At 46.9% G+C, this 19123-nt stretch overlaps 1 protein-coding gene across 7 annotated transcripts in view; it reads left to right on the forward strand.

Annotated features, from left to right (window-relative positions):
- LOC144685277 (short transient receptor potential channel 7) overlaps nucleotides 1-19123 on the forward strand; it is a 132853-nt gene that overhangs the window by 93680 nt on the left and 20050 nt on the right. For all 7 annotated transcript variants that reach the window (XM_078549699.1, XM_078549700.1, XM_078549696.1 and 4 more), the window contains exons 5-6: nucleotides 2626-2859; nucleotides 10832-11096. In XM_078549699.1, the coding sequence (XP_078405825.1) occupies nucleotides 2626-2859; nucleotides 10832-11096 (499 nt within the window). The remainder of the gene's footprint in view (nucleotides 1-2625; nucleotides 2860-10831; nucleotides 11097-19123) is intronic.

Consider the following 19123-nt stretch of genomic DNA (forward strand, 5'->3'; position numbering starts at 1 on the left):
GCTCGAGCGTAAAATGACACGTGTTGATGTCGGGCGAGCGTCCCAACTTTAACGCACAGTCTCATGATATTTCAGTTGGCGGGTGCACGCGGGAATTGGCAGCCCACCCGCCGATACTTAAAAGGCCTGTTAAGGCTATTAAAGTCTCAATTAAGTTACATTTTTCGCTGCCCATCCAACCTTACGGTTGGCGGGCAGACGAAATGGCCGAGCAGCCTTTACACTTTTTAGGAAACTTCATCCACGGGCAGGATGAGGCTTCCAACAGAAAATAAAAATAGAATAAAAAATTTTACATCTCGTTTATAACATGTCCCTGCTCATGTGACAGGGGACACGTTTCATTACATCTTGAAATCTTTATTTTAGATTCGGAAAAATGTTCATCTCCCTGAGGCAGCTCTGTGTCTCAAGGAAAACTTGCAAGCGGGCACTCATGCTCGCACTTACCCCTGCCCACACAGGCAGCGCTGCCGCTCGCGTTTCACGCTGGGTGGGCCTTAATTGGCCCACCAGTGTGAAATCGCGGTCCGGCCCCGATCGCAGGTGGTGATCAGCTTCCTGGCCACCCCTGCCAAGCCCACCCGACAAGGGCTAAATTCTCCCCAGAGACTAGGATGGGGATTTCAGAGCAGATCCTCAACCAGTAGGCCCAAGACCAACCTGAGATTAAGGGCCAGATTTTCATCAAGGAGATGGGTATCAGGAATCGGGAAATTTCCTGACTCCACCATCCTGGAGGGGCCCGGCTGCCTTATTTTCATGTCGGGGAGGTGGGTATAGGCTGAAGGCAGGCCTGCCGCCTCCAGAGGCAAGCCCAAGGCAGCAATGGAGGCAGCCAGATGATGAAGCGGGCAAGTTAAAAGGCCCGCCTCCATTTACTGAGATATCAACCCAGTTGTAATTATAGTTGTTAGGCCCTCTAGCCCTCACACCTTGCCCTCATGCCAGCACCCCCATGCACCCTCATATCTCCTATGCCCACCATGGCCCCTCATAACCTCCATGGTCACTCATATCCTCCATGGCCCTCCATATCCCTCATGGCCCCTCATATCCCCCATGGCCCCCCCATATTCCCCCCCATAGCCCCTCCATGCCCACTCACCCAGTATTCACTAGATACTCAACCAATGAACAATACAACAACACTGGCAAGTCTTTGAAATGCTTATGAGGAAAAAAATCAACAATCTCTTTGAAAAACATTGCCCCTCTTACATTCTCATAAAGCTGACAATCAAACACAGGCAGTGAAAGTCCCGTTGAAGAAACCTCCTGAGGACCCAAACATCCATTAGACAGTTGAAGCAGCTGCACCACAGGGAAAACATTGCTTGGTTGACAGTTCTTGCTTGCTGATCTATTCTGTCAATTCCACAATGTTCATTTACATGGTAAAGCGGTTTCAAGTGCTTTCAGTTTTAGCTTGATACTTTAAAAGATCTGGATGAATGACACTTTTTTATGGCTGTAGTGAAAGGAGTTTTTTTTTAAAAAGTGGAAAATTATCAATGAATGACTTTTTTGAAAAGTGTTAACACACCCTATTATCACTGTAGGTTTCATTGGTTCTATGCAGAATGCAGAGTGGGTGAATGGACTTGGACGTGCCATAGCTTGCCATGGGTGGTATGAGGGGTCATGATGGGTTGGTGGCTGGTGGGGGGATTGCTTGGCATGGGGTGGGGGACATGGGTAAGGTCCTTTGAACTTACCTTTCAAAAGGTTCCTTTATTCCAGGCCATGACTCACAACACCTCTAAGGTGCTGTGAACCACAAGTCCTTTCAAAACTGGCCTGACTCCATGAAAATTGCAGAGGGCTAGGGCATGCCTACCCCCTCAATGGAGGCAGCCAGGTTGGCAGTGCAGGGTGCAGTCTGGCGACCCGCACCAGCCTGCACACTTAACCCGCACTGGGAAAACTGGGGGCTCCGGGAAAGGGGTCAGGAATCCCGGAACTGGGTCCGGGCTGCCATTTTTAAACCTCCAAAGAATATCCCCGACTCCATGAAAGTCCAGTCCGCTGATTCCAATGATTTTCAAGGACCATCCCGACACATGCTCACAGGCCAGTGGCTGATCCCTATTCTCATGGCACTTTGGTCTAGCGCATCTTCTTCATGGCGGGTTCCTTCTTCTTCCATTCTTGCACCAGTTTTTCACTAATATCAAATCCTTTCGCTGCAGCACAGTTATTTGACGAGTTAGCAAATGTTACAACTTTTAGTTTGGAACCAGCTCCATACTTCATTCGTTTTGTTGGAAGACTCATTCCTCTTTGCCATTCACCACACGGGGTCTGCTCTGTGTGGGTGTGTTTAAACTCCCTCGCATCTTCGAACACAACCCACATCACCTGCTTGATCCCTTGTGCCCAGTTATAAGGTACCGGTAATTGATACATGCATTTGTGGGGTGAAAAATTGAGACTGACCACTAATGCGAGTATAGCATGTCATGACTGAAAAGTGGGTTGCCTTATATGCTGAATAAATGCAAAGGCATATGATTTTGTAGCCAGGAAAATGGAGTCATGTTATATGCCGAGTGGACTTATATGTTGCGATCTGCAGTACGCTTTTGTCAGGCCTCCTAATAAAGAGAAATTTCTTGCTCTCAGGTATGATATGGACAGAATGCAAAGAATTGTGGGCAGAAGGACCCAAAGAATACGTTATGCATCTGTGGAATATTCTAGATTTCGGGATGTTGTCGATCTTTGTTGCCTCATTCACTGCAAGGTTTATGGCATTCCTAAAGGCTTCTGAAGCACAACTGTATGTAGATATGTATGTAAAAGCCAGTGATCTCTCCAAGGCATCACTGCCCCCAGAGGTTGCATACTTCACTTATGGTAAGTTGAATTTCTGGCTTATTTTACTTGCTGCACTCCATTGGCATGGAGTGTGATAAAAGGTATACTTTTTGATTTGCCTAAAAACTCAAAACTATATAAAGTAAATGATTCCTATGATTCAATTTTAATTCATTTCCATACAAGACAGCTTAATCTCACTAATATGGCAACTTCTATCCAACTCCATGGATTCTGTCAAAGACCATATATGCTTATAGGGTGCCACCTTGTGGTATAATCCATCTTTGTGATGACACATTAAACTAAGGCCCTGGTCGGTGACATTAAAGAATCCATGGGCAGAACACACACCCGACCCTCTCGAGCATCAAATAGCCCATGATGACGTCAGGATGGCGCACTTGTGCAATATTTCGGTTGGTGCGAGAGTCGGAAGTGTGCCCACCGACAATTAAGAGGCTGATTAAGGCCATTAAAGTAGTAATGAACTGAGATTTCTCGTTGCCCGTCCAACATTACAGTTGGCGGGTGGACGAATTAGCCAGGTGGCCTTTGCATTTTTCAGGAAACCTCATCCAAAGGCGGGATGGGGTTCCGATATTAATTTTTTTTAAATTTAAAATGTTTGGACAGGATTGATTCTGATGTGTGGGTTTTTGTTTTGGAATTTTAAAATCTTTTTTTATTGCCTTTAAATGCTTCAGCTCCTTGAAGCAGCTCTCTGCCTTCAGGGAGCTTTCATTCTGTGCTCCCCCTGCACCAAAGCTGACTTCAGCGTTCGGGGGTCCGTTCCCCAGCCACTCTCAGGCCCGCCAATTGCGGACGCCCACCGACCTAAAAATCCTGCCCCTGGTGCCCTGACCAACTTTTCTCAGTAAATCATTACCATCACGCAGACACACCATCTAACCAGTCCACAAGAGCAAAGTACAGCGGATGCTATAAATCTGAAATAAAACCAGAACATGTTGGAAATACACAACAGGTCTGGGAGCACCGTGGAGAGAGAAACAGAGTTAACATTTCTAATATTGTAATAAGACATGACAAAAGATCATTGGCCTGAAATGCTAACTCTATCTGATCAGTCATTCATTTGTTGGGCTTTAGTGTGTACAAATTGGCTGCTGTATTTACCGGCTGTACAGCAGATTGAAAATAAACAACACATGTGTTCTGTGAACTCTGTTGAAATGGCAATGGATGAAATAGAAAAAGACACAGGAGTGTCTTAGCAAGCTTGATGCTTGTCCAACAAACGCAAAGTAGCATTCAACCATGTTAATAGAATGCATAGCCAAAAGTAGTTGGATATGTCAGAGAAAGTCATGGTCATACCATACTGTACAGTTGTCGGAATACAGTTTGAATACTGTGTCTTATTCTTCTGGACAAGAAACAAGAGGGACATTTAGGTGCTGGAGGCAATGCACAGAAAAGTCATGAAGCTGATCCCAAATGTCAGGGTTTGAAGTAAGAAGATAGGAAGATAGGAACAGGGGAAGGCCATTCAGCCCTTCCAGCCTGCTCCACCATTCAATACAATCATGCCGATTGAACACTTCAAAGCCTTTTACCCACATTATCCCTATAACCCTTTACGTTATTAATCAGAAATCTATCAATCTCCATCTTAAACATACGCAATGACTGAGCTCCCACGGCCCTCTGGGGTAGAGAATTCCAAAGATCCACAATCCTCTGAGTAAAGAAATTTCTCCTCATCTCGGTCCTAAGTGGCTTCCTCCTTATTTTGAAATTGTGTCCGCTGGTTCTAGACTCCCCAACCAGGGGAAACATCTTACCTGCATCTACCCTGTCTATCCCTTTAAATAAATATCTTGTAGGTTTCAATGAGATCACCTCTCATTCTTCAAAACTCTAGAGAATACAGGCCCAGTTTCCCCAATCTCTCTTCATAAGACAGTCCTGACATCCCCAGAACAAGTCTAGTTAACCTTCATTGCACTCCCTCTATAGCAATAATATCCTTTCTGAGGTATGGGGGCCAAAACTGCACACAGTACTCCAGGTACGGTCTAACCAAGCTTCTATACAATTGAAGCAAGACTTCACTATTCCTGTACTCAAATCCTCTTGCGATAAAGGCTAACATTCCATTAGCCTTCCTAATTGCCTGCTGCACCTGCATGTTAGCTTTCAGTGACTTATGGACAAGGACACCCAGGCCCATTTGTACATCTACACTTTCTAATCTCTTACCATTTAGGAAATACTCTGCACATCTGTTCCTCTACCAAACTGGATAACCTCACATTTCTCCACATTATATTCCATCTGCCATGTTCTTGCCCACTCATTAAGTCTGTCTAAATCCTCCTGTAGCCGCTTTACATCTTCCTCACAACACACATTCCCACCAGCATCGTATCATCACGAACTTGGAAATATTACATTTGGTCTCTACATCCAAATCATTGATATATATTGTGAATAGCTGGGGTCTAAGTACTGATCCTTGCAATGCCCCACTAGTCATAGCCTGCCAACGCGAGAATGACCCGTTTATTCCCACTCTCTGTTTTATGCCTGTTAGCCAATCCTTAATCCATGCCAGTATATTGCCTCATATCCCATGTGCTTTTATTTTGCTACTCCCCGGATTAGCAAAATAAAAGCACATGGGATAGGAGTAGTAGATAGATGGGGACACCACCACCTGGAAGTTCCCCTCCAAATCACTCACCATCCTGACTTGGAGATATATAGCTGTTCCTTCATTGTCACTGGGTCAAAATCCTGGAACTCCCTTCCTAACAGCACCATGGGTGTACCTAGACTACATGGACTGCAGCGGTTCAAGAAGGCAGCTTACTACCACCTTCTCAAGGGCAATTAGGGATGGGCAATAAATGCTGGCCCAGCAGTGAAGCCCACATCCCATGAATGAATTTTTAAAAATCAACCTCCTGTGGGGGAGTTTATCAAAAGCCTTCTGAAAATCCAAGTATACTATGTCCATCGACTCTCCTTTATCAATTTTGTGAGTGGCATCCCCAAAAACTCCAACAAGTTCATCAAACATGATTTCCCATTCACAAATCGATGCTGACTATGCCCCAATCAGATCATGATTATCCAAGTATCCATTTATCACATCCTTTATAATAGATTCTAGGATTTTCCCTACTACTGATGTAAGGCTAACAGGTCTGTAGTTCCCTGTATTGTATCTCTCTCCCTTCTTAAATTGTGGGGTGAGATTTGCTACCCTGCAATCTTCAGGAACCATTCCAGAATCTATAGAGTTTTGGAAAATGATCACCAACGCATCCACCATGAGGGAAGATTTATGAAACTTAGACTTTTCAAACCAGAAGGAGGCGCCGGAGACGTGATTTTGGGTCGGATTTTCAAAGCGGGTCTGCTACCTGACACCTGGATGAATTCCGTCCGGGTCCCAACATTGTGCCTCAACAGTGTCACTCTTGCAGCACTATTTCTAAATTCAAATGCCCGAATAGAGCAGGAGGTGAGCTCAGCACCCAGTCAGTGGCGCTGAGTACCTCCAGCAGGTGGGAGTAGCTTACCTGACGCCACCGGCAAAGGCAAGCAGCAAGCATGTTGGGGGCTACCGCTGCCTTGCCAGAGACAGCAGGCAGCTCATCAGAAGACCAGGAGCTGGAACATGGAGGAAAGTGGCCATGCAAACACAGAAAAGGTACAGCACTGGACCCGGCCCTTGTTGGCCCATCAAAAATTAGTCTTACATAAAGTCAAATGAACTTTCCGATGTTCCCAACAGCTAGGCACCAACGTGCACCAACCTGTTCAGGTTCATTGAAATAAAGATTAAAAATCACATTCTGCACCAGCTAAGCTTAGGCAGCTCATGAGCCGTTTTTTGACAACAAGCAGATTTCCCATTCTCAAACCCCGCGAGCCCTTTGAAAATTTCAAACTGCCCCAGAGGTGTCGGGATGCTCGACCTCATGGACTACGATTTTGAAATACCATTGCACCAGATCCCAAACCTGCAGGCATTTGAAAATCTGGCCTTTTATATCAGTATACAGAATAGTAAATGGTGTGGAACTGGTATATCAGGAATATTACTTTCAATCATATTGCGGAAATAGGACAAGGGAACACAGGTTCAAACTAGCGAAAGGTAACCTTGGTGTTATATTCCAGAAAGCCAGTTGAAGGATAGAACTGGAGCTAATATTTGCACACTTTTATAAGTATTTATTTATAGAGGTACATATTACAAGCATATACTTCCTAACAACCACAGTTCTGTTTTTGTGTTATTCAATCATATGAGACATCACATCAGTGTCTAACCTCATTCTTATCCATTGCCATCAGAGATCAATAAAGAATATTTCATTTTGAATGCAGTTTTAAGTCTGTATATAAATGATGAATTTTCTTCAATCTGAGCATATGAATGAGCTGATGAAATTTTATCAAAGATCCTGTGAGAAAAGAAGAGCCCCGTGAATGAGAAAGGGAGAGAAAAAGAAAATAGTAAGACAACTGAGCTTTTTTCAATTCATTCATGGGATGTGGGCATCGCTAGCTAGGTCAACATTTATTGCCCAACCCTAATTGTCCTTGAGGTGATAGTAAGCTGCCTTCTTGAACCGCTGCAGTTCATGTGGTGTAGGTACACCCACAGTGCTGTTAGGGAGAGAGTTCCAGGGTTTTGACCCAGTGACAGTGAAGGAACGGCAATATATTCCCAAGTCAGGATGGTGAGTGACTTGGAGGGGAACTTCCAGGTGGTGATGTTCCCATGTGTGCTGCCCTTGTCTTTCTAGGTGGTAGTGTTCTTGGGTTTGGAGGGTGCTGTCTAAGGACCTTGGTGAGTTCTTGCAGTGCATCTTGTAGATGGTACACACTGCTACCACTGTGCGTTGATGGTGGAGGGAGTGAATGTTTGTGGGTGGGGTGCCAATCAAGCGGGTTGCTTTGTCCTGGGTGGTTCAAGCTTCTTTAGTGTTGTGGGAGCTGCACTCATCCAGGCAAGTGCAGGAAGGCCTGACTTGTGCCTCTCAGATGGCGGACAGGCTTTGGGGAGTCAGGAGGTGAGTTACTCGCCACAGGATACCTAGCTTCTGGCCTGCTCTTGTAGCCACAGTATTTACATGGCTAGTCCAGTTCAGTTTCTGATCAATGATAACCCCCCAGGATGTTGATAGGGGGGGATTCAGCGATAGTAGTGCAATTCAATGTCAAGGGGTGACAGTTAAATTTTCCCTTATTGGAGATGGTCATTGCTTGATATTTGTGTACCGCAAATGTTACTTGCCACTTGTCAGTCCAAGCCTGGATATTGTCCAGGTCTTACTGCTTTTGGATATGGACTGCTTGAGTATCTGAGCAGTTGCAATTGGTGCTGAACATTGTGCAATCATCAGCAAATATCCCCACTTCTAACCTTATGATGGAAGGAACGTTATTACTGAAGCAGCTGAAGATGGTTGGGCCTAGGACACTACCCTGAGAAACTTTTGCAATGATGTCCTGGAACTGAGATGATTGACCTCCAACAACCACAACCATCTTCCTTTGTGCTAGGTATGACACCAACCAGTGGAGAATTTTCCCCCTGATTCCCATTAGCTCCAGTTTTGCTAGGGCTCCTTGATGCCATACTCGGTCAAATGCTGCCTTGATGTCAAGGGCAGTCATTCTCACCTCACCTCCAGAGTTCAGCTCTTTTGTCCATGTTTAAACCAAGGTTGTAATGAGGTCAAGAGCTGAGTGGCCCTGGGTAACCCAAACTGGGCATCAGTGAGCAGGTTATTGCTCAGCAAGTGCCACTTGATAGCACTGTTGATGGCCCCTTCCATCACTTTACTGATGATCAAGAGTAGACTGATGGGGTAGTAATTGGCCTAGTTGGATTTGTCCTGCTTTTTGTGTACAGGACATACCTGGGCAATTTTTCACATAGCCGGGTAGATGCCAATGTTGTAGCTGTACTGGAACAGCTTGGCTAGGGGTGCGGCAAGTTCTGGAGCGCAAGTCTTCAGTACTATTGCTGGAATGTTGTCAGGTCCCATAGCCTTTACAGTATCCAATTTTTCAACTATTTCTTGATATCACTTGGAGTGCATCAAATTGCTGAAGACTGGCATGTGTGTTGCTGGGGTCCTCCGGAGGAGACCGAAATGGATCATCCACTCGGCACTTTCGACTGATTGTTGCAAATGCTTCAGCCTTATCTCTTTTCACTTGTGTGCTGGGCTCCCCCATCAGAGGGTGGGGATAGTTGTGGAGCCTCCTCCTCCAGAAAGTTAATTGTCCACCACCATTCGCGACTGGATGTGGCAGGACTGCAGAGCTTAGATCTGATCCGTTAGTTGGGGAATCACTTAGCTCTGTCTATCATTTGTTGCTTATGCTCATGCAAGTAGTCCTGTGTTGTAGCTTCACCAGCTTAACACCTCATTTTAGGTGTGCTTGGTGCTGCTACTGGCAGGCCTTCCTGCACTCTTCATTAAACCAGGGTTGATCCCCTGCCTTGGTGGTAATGGTAGAGTGGGGGATGTGCCGGGCCATGAGGTTACAGATTCTGGTTGAGTACAATTCTGCTGCTACTGATGGCCCACAGCACCTCATGGATGCCCAAATAAGTTGCTAGATCTGTTTGAAATCTATCCCATTTAGCACGGTGGTAGTGCCACACATGATGGAGAGTATCCTCAGTGTGAAGACAGGACTTTGTCTCCACAAGGACAGTGAGGTGGTCACTCCTACTGATACAGTCGTGGACAGATGCATCTGCGGCAGGCAGGTTGGTGAGGATGAGGTCAAGTATGTTTTTTCCTCTTGATGGTTCCCTCACCACCTGCCACAGACCCAGCCTAGCAGCTATGTCCTTTAGGACTTGGCCAGCTCGGTCAGTAGTGCTGCTACCGAGCCACTCTTGGTGAAGGACATTGAAGTCCCCCACCCAGAGTACATTCTGCACCCTTGTCACCCTCAGTGCTTCCTCCAAGTGATGTTCAACATGGAGGAGCACTGATTCATCAGCTGACGGGGGACGGTACGTGGTAATCGGCAGGTGATTTCTTTGCCCATGTTTGACCTGATGCCATGAGATTTCATGGGGTCTGGAGTCGAAGCTGAGGACCCCCAGGGCAACTCCCTCCCAACAGTGCACCATTGTGCCACCACCTCTGCTGGGTCTGTTCTGCCGGTGGGACAGGACATACCCAGGGATGATGATGGTGGTGTCAGGAACATTATCTATAAGGTATGGTTCTATGAGGATGACTATGTCAGGCTGTTGTTTAACTAGTCTGTGAGACAGCTCCCCCAATTTTGGCACTAGCCCCCAGATGTTAGTAAGGAGAACTTTGCACGGTCGACAGGGCTGAGTTTGCCATTGTTGTATCCGGTGCCTAGGTCGATGCCGGGTGGTCCGTCCAGTTCCATTCTTTTAGATTATAGGCCAAGTCTCACTACCTGAGTTCTTCGTGAAAAATGACACAGTAGAGAGATGAAAATCACTGCAATAATTGAGAGAAGTGTCTGCATTCTCCAGACCCCTTACATTTGTTCGATCAGACAGTCTGGTTCACTAATCCATTCCATGCAACAACTTTCTGATTGACTGCTCGAAGTGACATTTCATAAAATGTTATTACTAACGTGTTTTCAAATATATTTGTATTATGGTCAATGGCACAAATTCACACAGCATAACAACAGTACACACCACAGCTCAACAAATAAAAGATGATCCCTAAGTCGGCAAACTTTGATTTTCCAGTACATGGGATATATTTCATAAACTAAGAAAATTTCTTTCATGACTAAGTATAGAGATACTAATACTGATTCAATATAAATTTACTAAGAAGAAATGGATTCAGGAACAGTTCTACTATGGTATTAATCTTTTCCACATTAATAATGAAAGATGCTGTGTTCAGTGGCATAACTTTGTCTAACCTACATATTTATTTCTTTGTCAGCTCCAGGATTTATTTCTCAGGAGATATGTGTTTTCTCCCCCACTTTCTCCCAGCTAGGAACAAGTGGCTTCCATCTGATCCACAAATCATATCAGAAGGACTTTATGCAATCGCTGTTGTGTTAAGTTTCTCCCGAATTGCTTACATTCTACCAGCAAATGAAAGCTTTGGTCCTCTGCAGATCTCCCTTGGAAGGACAGTGAAAGACATTTTCAAGTTCATGGTCATATTCATTATGGTATTTGTTGCGTTCATGATTGGAATGTTCAATCTTTATTCCTACTATCTGGGAGCGAAGTATAATCCAGCCTTTACAACGTAAGCAAATGCATAGTTCTCATTTCATAATATAAAAATTAATATTTTATACAGTAGGAGCAGATTTTATGCAATAATATGAAAAACAATGGCATAAGCATTTTTTGCTACATTCTATGCAAATTTGCTCCACAAAAAAGTGGCAAACATTTCGATAAGGCAAATGAAATTCCAGTTTACCTCATTACATTTATTAAAATTCAGACACTGTTGCTTGTCACACGCTGGTATTCATTAAACTGCATATTTGCGTATGACCTATTGTAGAAACGACTATTTTGTGGGCACTAGCAAGTATAAAGAAAAAGAATCTATCCACAACCAAAGTTTCTGACTGCCGGTAGCTCCCAGTCCTGTAAAACTAGGGAAGATTACGTCCCTCTCCTCCTACTCTAATAGGCGAGGGATTTTCTGGCCCCGTTGTGGCGGGACCTACCGGAGGAGATTTGGCAGCCCAGCCAAAGATCCATTGACTTTTCGGCGGGACTGGATGATGCTGACAGTAAGCGGGGCCAGGAAATCCTGCCCTAAGAGTAATTGCTATGTTCGTAAAATACTAACACCACCATGAAGACAAAAAATGTTACAAAAGTCTTGCTGGACATAAGGTTAACCATTTTACTGTTGCAAAGAACAATCCAGTGACTACAAATATCTATTAGCAATACAAAAATATTTAATAAAAAACCATTCAGCCCCTTAAACGCATTCATTATAGACTAATGACACCTCACTCTGACATCTCCTGAGAAAGCATTCCACAAAGTTTCCCCATGCAACACAGGCTAAGTTGAGGAAAACTCTAGAGTGCTGACCTAACCTTGCATCATTATCGTATATCATTCATTTTGTTGCCTCATTTATTAGGTTTTCTCCATAGTTTCAGCAGCTGAGGGGCCATCGGGACCAACACAAGACATAGGGTGAATCGTCCCAAATTTGCATCAAGTGCAGTAGCGGGCGTAAAAAAACAGCGTTTTACCCATCAGCCGCAATGGCGGATTTTTGCCCCATATCGTCCCCTTCCCGGCACATCCCACCTCATTAATAATGCAATTACGGGAAACATGCCGGATCACTGGTGGGCAGGCTCAGGTTTGCCCTCAGCGCTTCCTCGCCCCGGGCACCATAATTAAAGCACATCAGAGAGCAGCCTACTTCATGTCTACAGACCAGGACTGCTCCAGGCAACAGATAGTCCCAAAAGCAAAGGTCACGGCAGCCCCAAATTTAGTGATGCCTCTCTGGGGCGCCTGCTGGACACGGTGGGAGGCCATCGCAAACTCCTCTACACCTGCTTTGGCCAGAGGAGGTCCACCAGAGTCACCAATCTGGCCAGGGAGGTGGTGGCAACGGCAGTCAGCGCTAACGGAGCACAGAGGAGGTCAGACATCCGGTGCACAAAGAGGATGAATGGTCTCATCCGTTCCACCAGGATAGGTTAACACCTCATCACTCTCAACACACACTCCTAAACCCATCACACATCCACAGGGACCTCATACCTCAAGGGACAACACCACTAACTCTCACGCACACTTTCACAGCTCCATCAGCCTCATATCCTCTCAAGCATGCATCCTCATCCTGTCCATAGTTCCGGTCACCATACAAACATTCTATGCCATGAGTCCTGCTCTCACTCTCCATCCGTTTTCAGGCAGAAGCTGGCTGACAACAGGAGGAAGAGGTCCCAGACTGGGAGTGGAGTGGCTGACATTAAGCACCTCACTCACTTTGAGGAGCGTGCCATGACACTGGCTGGTGAGGACGTGGACCATGCCTGCTGTGATGGTGAGGTCGGCGGCGAACACCCACGTGAGGATCCTGCACCACATCATCCCTCTCAATGCAACTGTGAGTGCTCTCTCTCTCTCCTGCTTTTGACTCTGCTGCCATGCACTAGTTATCTCTACTTTGGTTCACAGGGAGCTCTGCCAAGTGACCGACGCCCTCAGTCAGCCAGTCTCTCAGCTTCATCCAGGTCCTCACCTCCATCAAAAAGGACTCTTCCTCCATTGAAGAGCTGGAAATAAGCAGCCTGGAAGAGGTGGAAATAAACTGCCTGGAAGACCCATCACAGCGCTTACCCACACCCTCCACCAGCGCAGAGACACGCACCTCGGTGGGATCTAGATCTAGGGCAGGCTTGGGTTCACAATCTGGTGGTCACCCACACAAATACTTGTCCGCTGCAGGAGGAGGCAGGTTCAGCCAAGCTCCCAGCACAAAGAGTAGTGCTGGGGAAGGGGCATCTGTGGGGCCTTCCAACTCATCATGGAGACTCAGCAGAAGGCAGGGGCACATCACACAAAGCTGTTGGAAGCCCTCAATGGAGTGGCATACGAGTCGGAGGACTGCATCTACCTGCTCTCTGATGAAGTGGTGCCCACATGTACATGCATGGAGGTCTCCATGGGGAGGATGGCGGATGCCATGGAGACCCTGGTCCAGCAGAATGCGGAGATGCATTCTACTGCGCTCTACTGCGGTAGCCAGAAGTGAGTTCCTGCAGTGGCAACGCAAGAGGAAAACGGGGCACCTCGATGTCCCTTCAGGTGTTCCTTCCCCTCAAGGAGTCAGGCGAGGGCCCTCAGGCCCAAAGGGAGGAGGAGCGCCAGTTGGACGCCCTTCGGTCATCCACTCAGGAATCTCAGAGGCTTTTCCGCTCCCTCCAAGTCCCTTTGCCTGTGACCCTCTCAACCTCAACCTCTGCCACCGCAAGGGGAGCAGCTGGCCCACAGGAGGACAACTAAAGCACTCGAGGGCCCTCAAGGCCTCGGCTCACCAGAGGACGCACACTGAAGTCATCAAAGGCAACAGGGCCAACCATTGCACAGGCTGTCTCCACCCCTGCTGCGGATGTCAGGGCAGCACTTAGAAGAAATGGTATGCCTAGAAGAGTTAAGAGATTCTGATCACAGGTGATTGCATAGGTGAACACATTTTGTCACTTTATAATCTGCAAATACATTCACTTTTACTGAATAATGTGCAATGTTGTCTTTCAGCTTCATTTACAGGCTTCGTGAGTCCTCCCCCTGTATCCCCCCATCTCCCCACTAGCACTTCAGCTGCATGCAGCTGGACCAAGAGTGAATCTGGAGGGAGAAGTGTGTGTGCGGCAGGGCCTTTTAGAGCCTTGTGCAAACACTTTCCCACACATGCGGAGCCTTCATCCATCACACTCAACCCGAGCATTTTCAATGATGCCTGACGTGCTTTCCCAACAGTGTAATGGTAAATTGGGCATGGGGGGACGATTCCGGTCTGGCCTTACTTTGCATCCCATTATCGGGATGCAAATCAGGTTCACTCCGGCCTCCAGCGGGATTCACATCCGTTGTGGCAGACATCATCGGATGATCCCGCTGTGATTTCATGGTGGCATGAAACTGATTTTTGCCCATCCATCGAATTCTACACCCCCCCCCCCCACCTTTCCATGACGCCCGCCGCCAACAGGAGCAGAAAATTCCAGCCTTCATCAACCGCATCTGTAACCAACTTTTTAACTTTCAGTCACATTCATAACTTAGATATTCATTCAGCTCTTGTTTGCTGGGGGTGTATTCATCATAATCGTCACTGCATGAAAAATTCCTTTCAATTTGAAATTATTCTTGTGATCTCTTAATTTGATACACTCACGCTCCCTAATTTTGTGCTCACAGTTTAATGTTACATAATCTACTTTTAGCTTTATTAGCGTTCCTCTCAACATTTACAAAATTTTAAATATCTCTCTTAGTCTTTGTTTTTTCATTGAAAATAAAATAATTTATGGGCGTCTTTCTTCAATACTTAGAGCAGAGTTTTCCTATCCCGCCCACTGCGGGTTTCATGGGGAGCAGGAGCGGAGAATCCAGCAGTAAGCAAAAAGTCGGAAATCCGCCAGTGTAAAAACAGCTTGCAATTCTCCCGATGCTGGGTTTATGGCAGGTCGGTTATCCCGCCGACTAGAGCCGTGAACGCAATTTGCATTCAGTAACATCTCATGAACGCTCATTAAAACAGCTGCTCGCAGGAATCTTGTCACACCGGCGGGAAATTACATCTGCCTCAAACCCGTTTGAAAAGGAGCGGCGTGCACAAGTCGGACCTCAGTTTGCTCGTAACATACATATCCTACCTGCCACAGCGCTGTGCCGGTCTTGTTGAGATAGGGCTGTGGGCTTGGTCTGCTCCTGCTCTTTACCGACGTTGTCCCAAAGAACACCACTGTGCTGTGGTGCTCATGCAGGCCTCCACTTTCAGACCAGTACTGCGGCCGGGGTTGGGGAGTGCAGGGGTCTTCTACTCCCAGTGGCTGAGTTCGTTGTCCACAAGAACACCACTGTGCAGTGGTAGTCAGGCAGAACTCCACTTTCAGAAAATAGCACTTCAACCAAGGATGGGCTGTGAGGCGAGGGTGGGGATGACAAACACAAGGTGGGCAATGGAAGGAAGGCTGTGGAATGGCAGTGAGGGAGAAGGGTGAACACAAGTAGTCACCCTCTAACCTCTTGTTGCCGCCAGTTAGCGCTGTTAAAGGGCTACTCAGAACTCAGTGGCTTCACATCACAGTCACTGCATCTCAAGAGTAGCACATGGGAATGTAGAACTTGGGAATGTAGGCAGTATTGAAGGAGATACAGCTGTATTATACATGGCATTCCATCAACGAAGGCCTGATACGTATTCACCAGATTTGACATTCCTAATAGGCCAAAGGGCATCCACTCATTCACCATGAGCAATTGAGGCCATTGACAGGGCAATTAAAGTAATTAGTGGACCTGCCCATCCAACCTTAAGACTGGCAGGCAGGCCAGGAGCCCCGGCGGGAATTAGAAAAAACATGAAACCTCATCCACAGGCAGGATGAGGTTTCATGTAGGGTTTTAAAAATTTTAATAAAGTTTTTTTGGAAATTATGAACATGACGCAACTCATGTGACATTGTCACATGAGGGGACATGTAAGGGAATTTTTTTTTTCTATTTTTAATATTTTTGAAAGTAGAGGCGATCTCCCTGAGGCTAAGCGCAGCCTCAGGGAGATGAGTGCGCTCTTTCATGCGCATGCGCGAAAGAGCACACTCTCAATTTTAGGCATTCCCCTCCCACCCACACAGGAAGCGCATAGCGCTTCCCTGCAGACGTCACGCTGGGTGGGCCTTAATTGGCCCGCCCACGTAAAATGGCGCCCCGCCCGCCCATCAACTTCCACCCCCCGACAGGGGGAAAATTCAGTCCCTAGAGTTACCGTGGAAGAGTCTCCTATTTACAAATGAGTGAGAGGCAATGCCGTGCATGTCTGTGCTTGTCCTGAGCTCTGGTACATCACATATACCACATTCTTCATGAAGACCTCGGGGAGCCGATGGCATAGTGGTATTGTCGCTGGACTAGTAATCCAGAGACCCAGGGTAATGCTCTGGGGACCAGGGTTTGAATCCTGCCACGGCAGATAGTGGAATTAGAATTCAATAAAAATCTGGAATTAAAAGTCCAATGATGGCCATGAAATCACTGTCGATTGTTGTAAAAACCCATCTGGTTCACTAATGTTCTTTAGGGAAGGAAATCTGTTGTCCTTACCTGGTCTGGCCTACATGTGACTCCAAACCCACAGCAAAGCAGTTGACTTTTAAATGCCCTCTGAAATGGCCTAGCAAACCACTCAGTTGTAACAAACCGCTACAAAGACACAAAAAAGGAATGAAACTGGATGGACCACCCGGCAGCGACCTAGGCACCAGAAATGAAGCCCTGTCAACCCTGCAAAGTCCTTCTTACTAACATCTGGGGACTAGTGTCAAAATTGGGAGAGCTGTCTCACAGACTAGTCAAGCAACAGCCTGACGTAGGCAACCTCACGGAATCATACCTTACAGAAAATGTCCCAGACTCCACCATCACCATCCCTGGGTATGTCCTATCCCACCGGCAGGGCAGAGGTGGTGGCATAGTCGTATACAGTTGGGAGGGAGTTGCCCTGGGAGTCCTCAACATCAACCCCGGACCCCATGAAGTCTCATGGCATCAGGCCAAACATGGGAAAGGAAACCTCCTGCTGATTACGACGTACTGCCCTCCCTCAGCTGATGGAGGAACTTGGAGGAAGCACTGAGGGTTGCAAGGGTGCAGAATGTTCTCTGGGTGGGGGACTTCAATGTACACCACGATGAGCGGCTCGGCAGCACCACTACTGGCCAAGTCCTAAATGACATAGCTGTTAGACTGGGTCTGTGACAGGTGGTGAGGAAACCAACAAGAGGGAAAAACAAATTTGACCTCATCCTCACCAACCTGCCTGCTGCAGATGCATCTGTCCATGACAGTATCAGTAGGAGTGACCACCCCACAGTCATTGTGGAGATGAAGTCCCGTCTTCACATTGAGTATACCCTCCATCATGTTGTGTGGCACTACCACCATGCTAAATGGGATAGATTTCTAACAGGTCTAGCAACTCAAGACTGGGCATCCATGAGACACTGTGGGCCATCAGCAGCAGCAGAATTGTACTCGACCATAATCTGTAACCTCATGGCCGGCATATCCCCCACTCTGTCATTCCCATCAAGCCAGGGGATCAACCCTGGTTCAAAGAGTGCAGGAGGGCATACCAGGAGCAGCACCAGGCATACCTAAAAATGAGGTGTCAACCTGGTGAAGCTACAAAACAGGACTACTTGCATGCCAAACAGCATAAGCAGCAAGTGATAGACAGAGTTAAGCGATCCCACAACCAACGGATCAGATTTAAGCTCTGCAATCCTGCCACATCCAGTCATGAATGGTGGTGGACAATTAAACAACTCACTGGAGGAGGTGGCTCCACAAATATCTCCATCCTCAATGATGGAGGAGCCCAGCACGGCAGTGCAAAAGACAAGGCTGAAGCATTCGCAACAATCTTCAGCCAGAAGTGCCAAGTGGATGATCCATCTCTGCCTCCTCCGGAGGTCCCCAGCATCACAGATGCCAGTCTTCAGCCAATTCAATTAATTCCACGTGATATCAAGAAACAGCTGAAGGCACTGGATACTGCAAAGGCTATGAGCCCTGACAGCATTCCAGCAATAGTACTTGTGCTCCAGAACTTGCCACAGCCCTAGCCAAGCTGTTCCAGTACAGCTACAACACTGGCATCTACCCGGCTATGTGGAAAATTGCCCAGATATGTCCTGTACACAAAAAGCAGGACAAAACCAACCAAGCCAATTACTGTCTCATCAGTCTACTCTCCAACATCAGTAAAGTAATGGAAGGTGTCGTCAACAGTGCTATCAAGCGGCATTTGTTTAGCAATAACCTGCTCACAGATGCCCAGTTTGGGTTACCCAGGACCATGGACAAAAGAGCTGAACTCCCGAGGCGAGGTGAAAGTGACTGCACTTGACATCAAGGTAGCATTTGACTTAGTGTGGCATCAAGGAGCCCTAGCAAAACTGGGGCCAATGGGAATCAGGGGGAAAACTCTCCGCTGGTTGGAGTCATACCTAGCATGAAGGCAGATGGTTGTGGTGTTGGAGGTCAGTGATCTCAGCTCCAGGACATCACTGCAGGAGTTCCTCAGGGTAGTGACCTAGGCCCAACCATCTTCAGCTGCTTCATCAATGACCTTCCTTGCATCATAAGTGGGGATGTTCACTGATGATTACACAATGTTCAGGGCCGTTCATGGCTCCTCAGATACTGAAACAGTCCATGTCCAAATGCAGCAAGACCTGGACAATATCCAGGCTTGGGCTGACAAGTGGCAAGTAACATTCACGCCACACAAGTGTCAGGCAATGACCATCTCCAATAAGAGAGAATCTAACCATTGCCCCTTGAGGTTCAATGGCATTACCTTCACTGAATGCCACACTATCAACATCCTGGGGGTTACCATTGACCAGAAACTGAACTGGACTAGCCATATAAATACTGTGGCTACAAGAGCAGGTCAGAGGCTAGGAATCATGCGATGAGTCACTCACCTCCTGGTTCCCCAAAGCCTGTCCACCATCTACAAGGCACAAGTCAGGAGTGTGG

Source organism: Cetorhinus maximus, chromosome 10, assembly GCF_964194155.1.
Source record: "Cetorhinus maximus chromosome 10, sCetMax3.hap1.1, whole genome shotgun sequence".
Classification (NCBI taxonomy): Eukaryota; Metazoa; Chordata; class Chondrichthyes; order Lamniformes; family Cetorhinidae; genus Cetorhinus; species Cetorhinus maximus.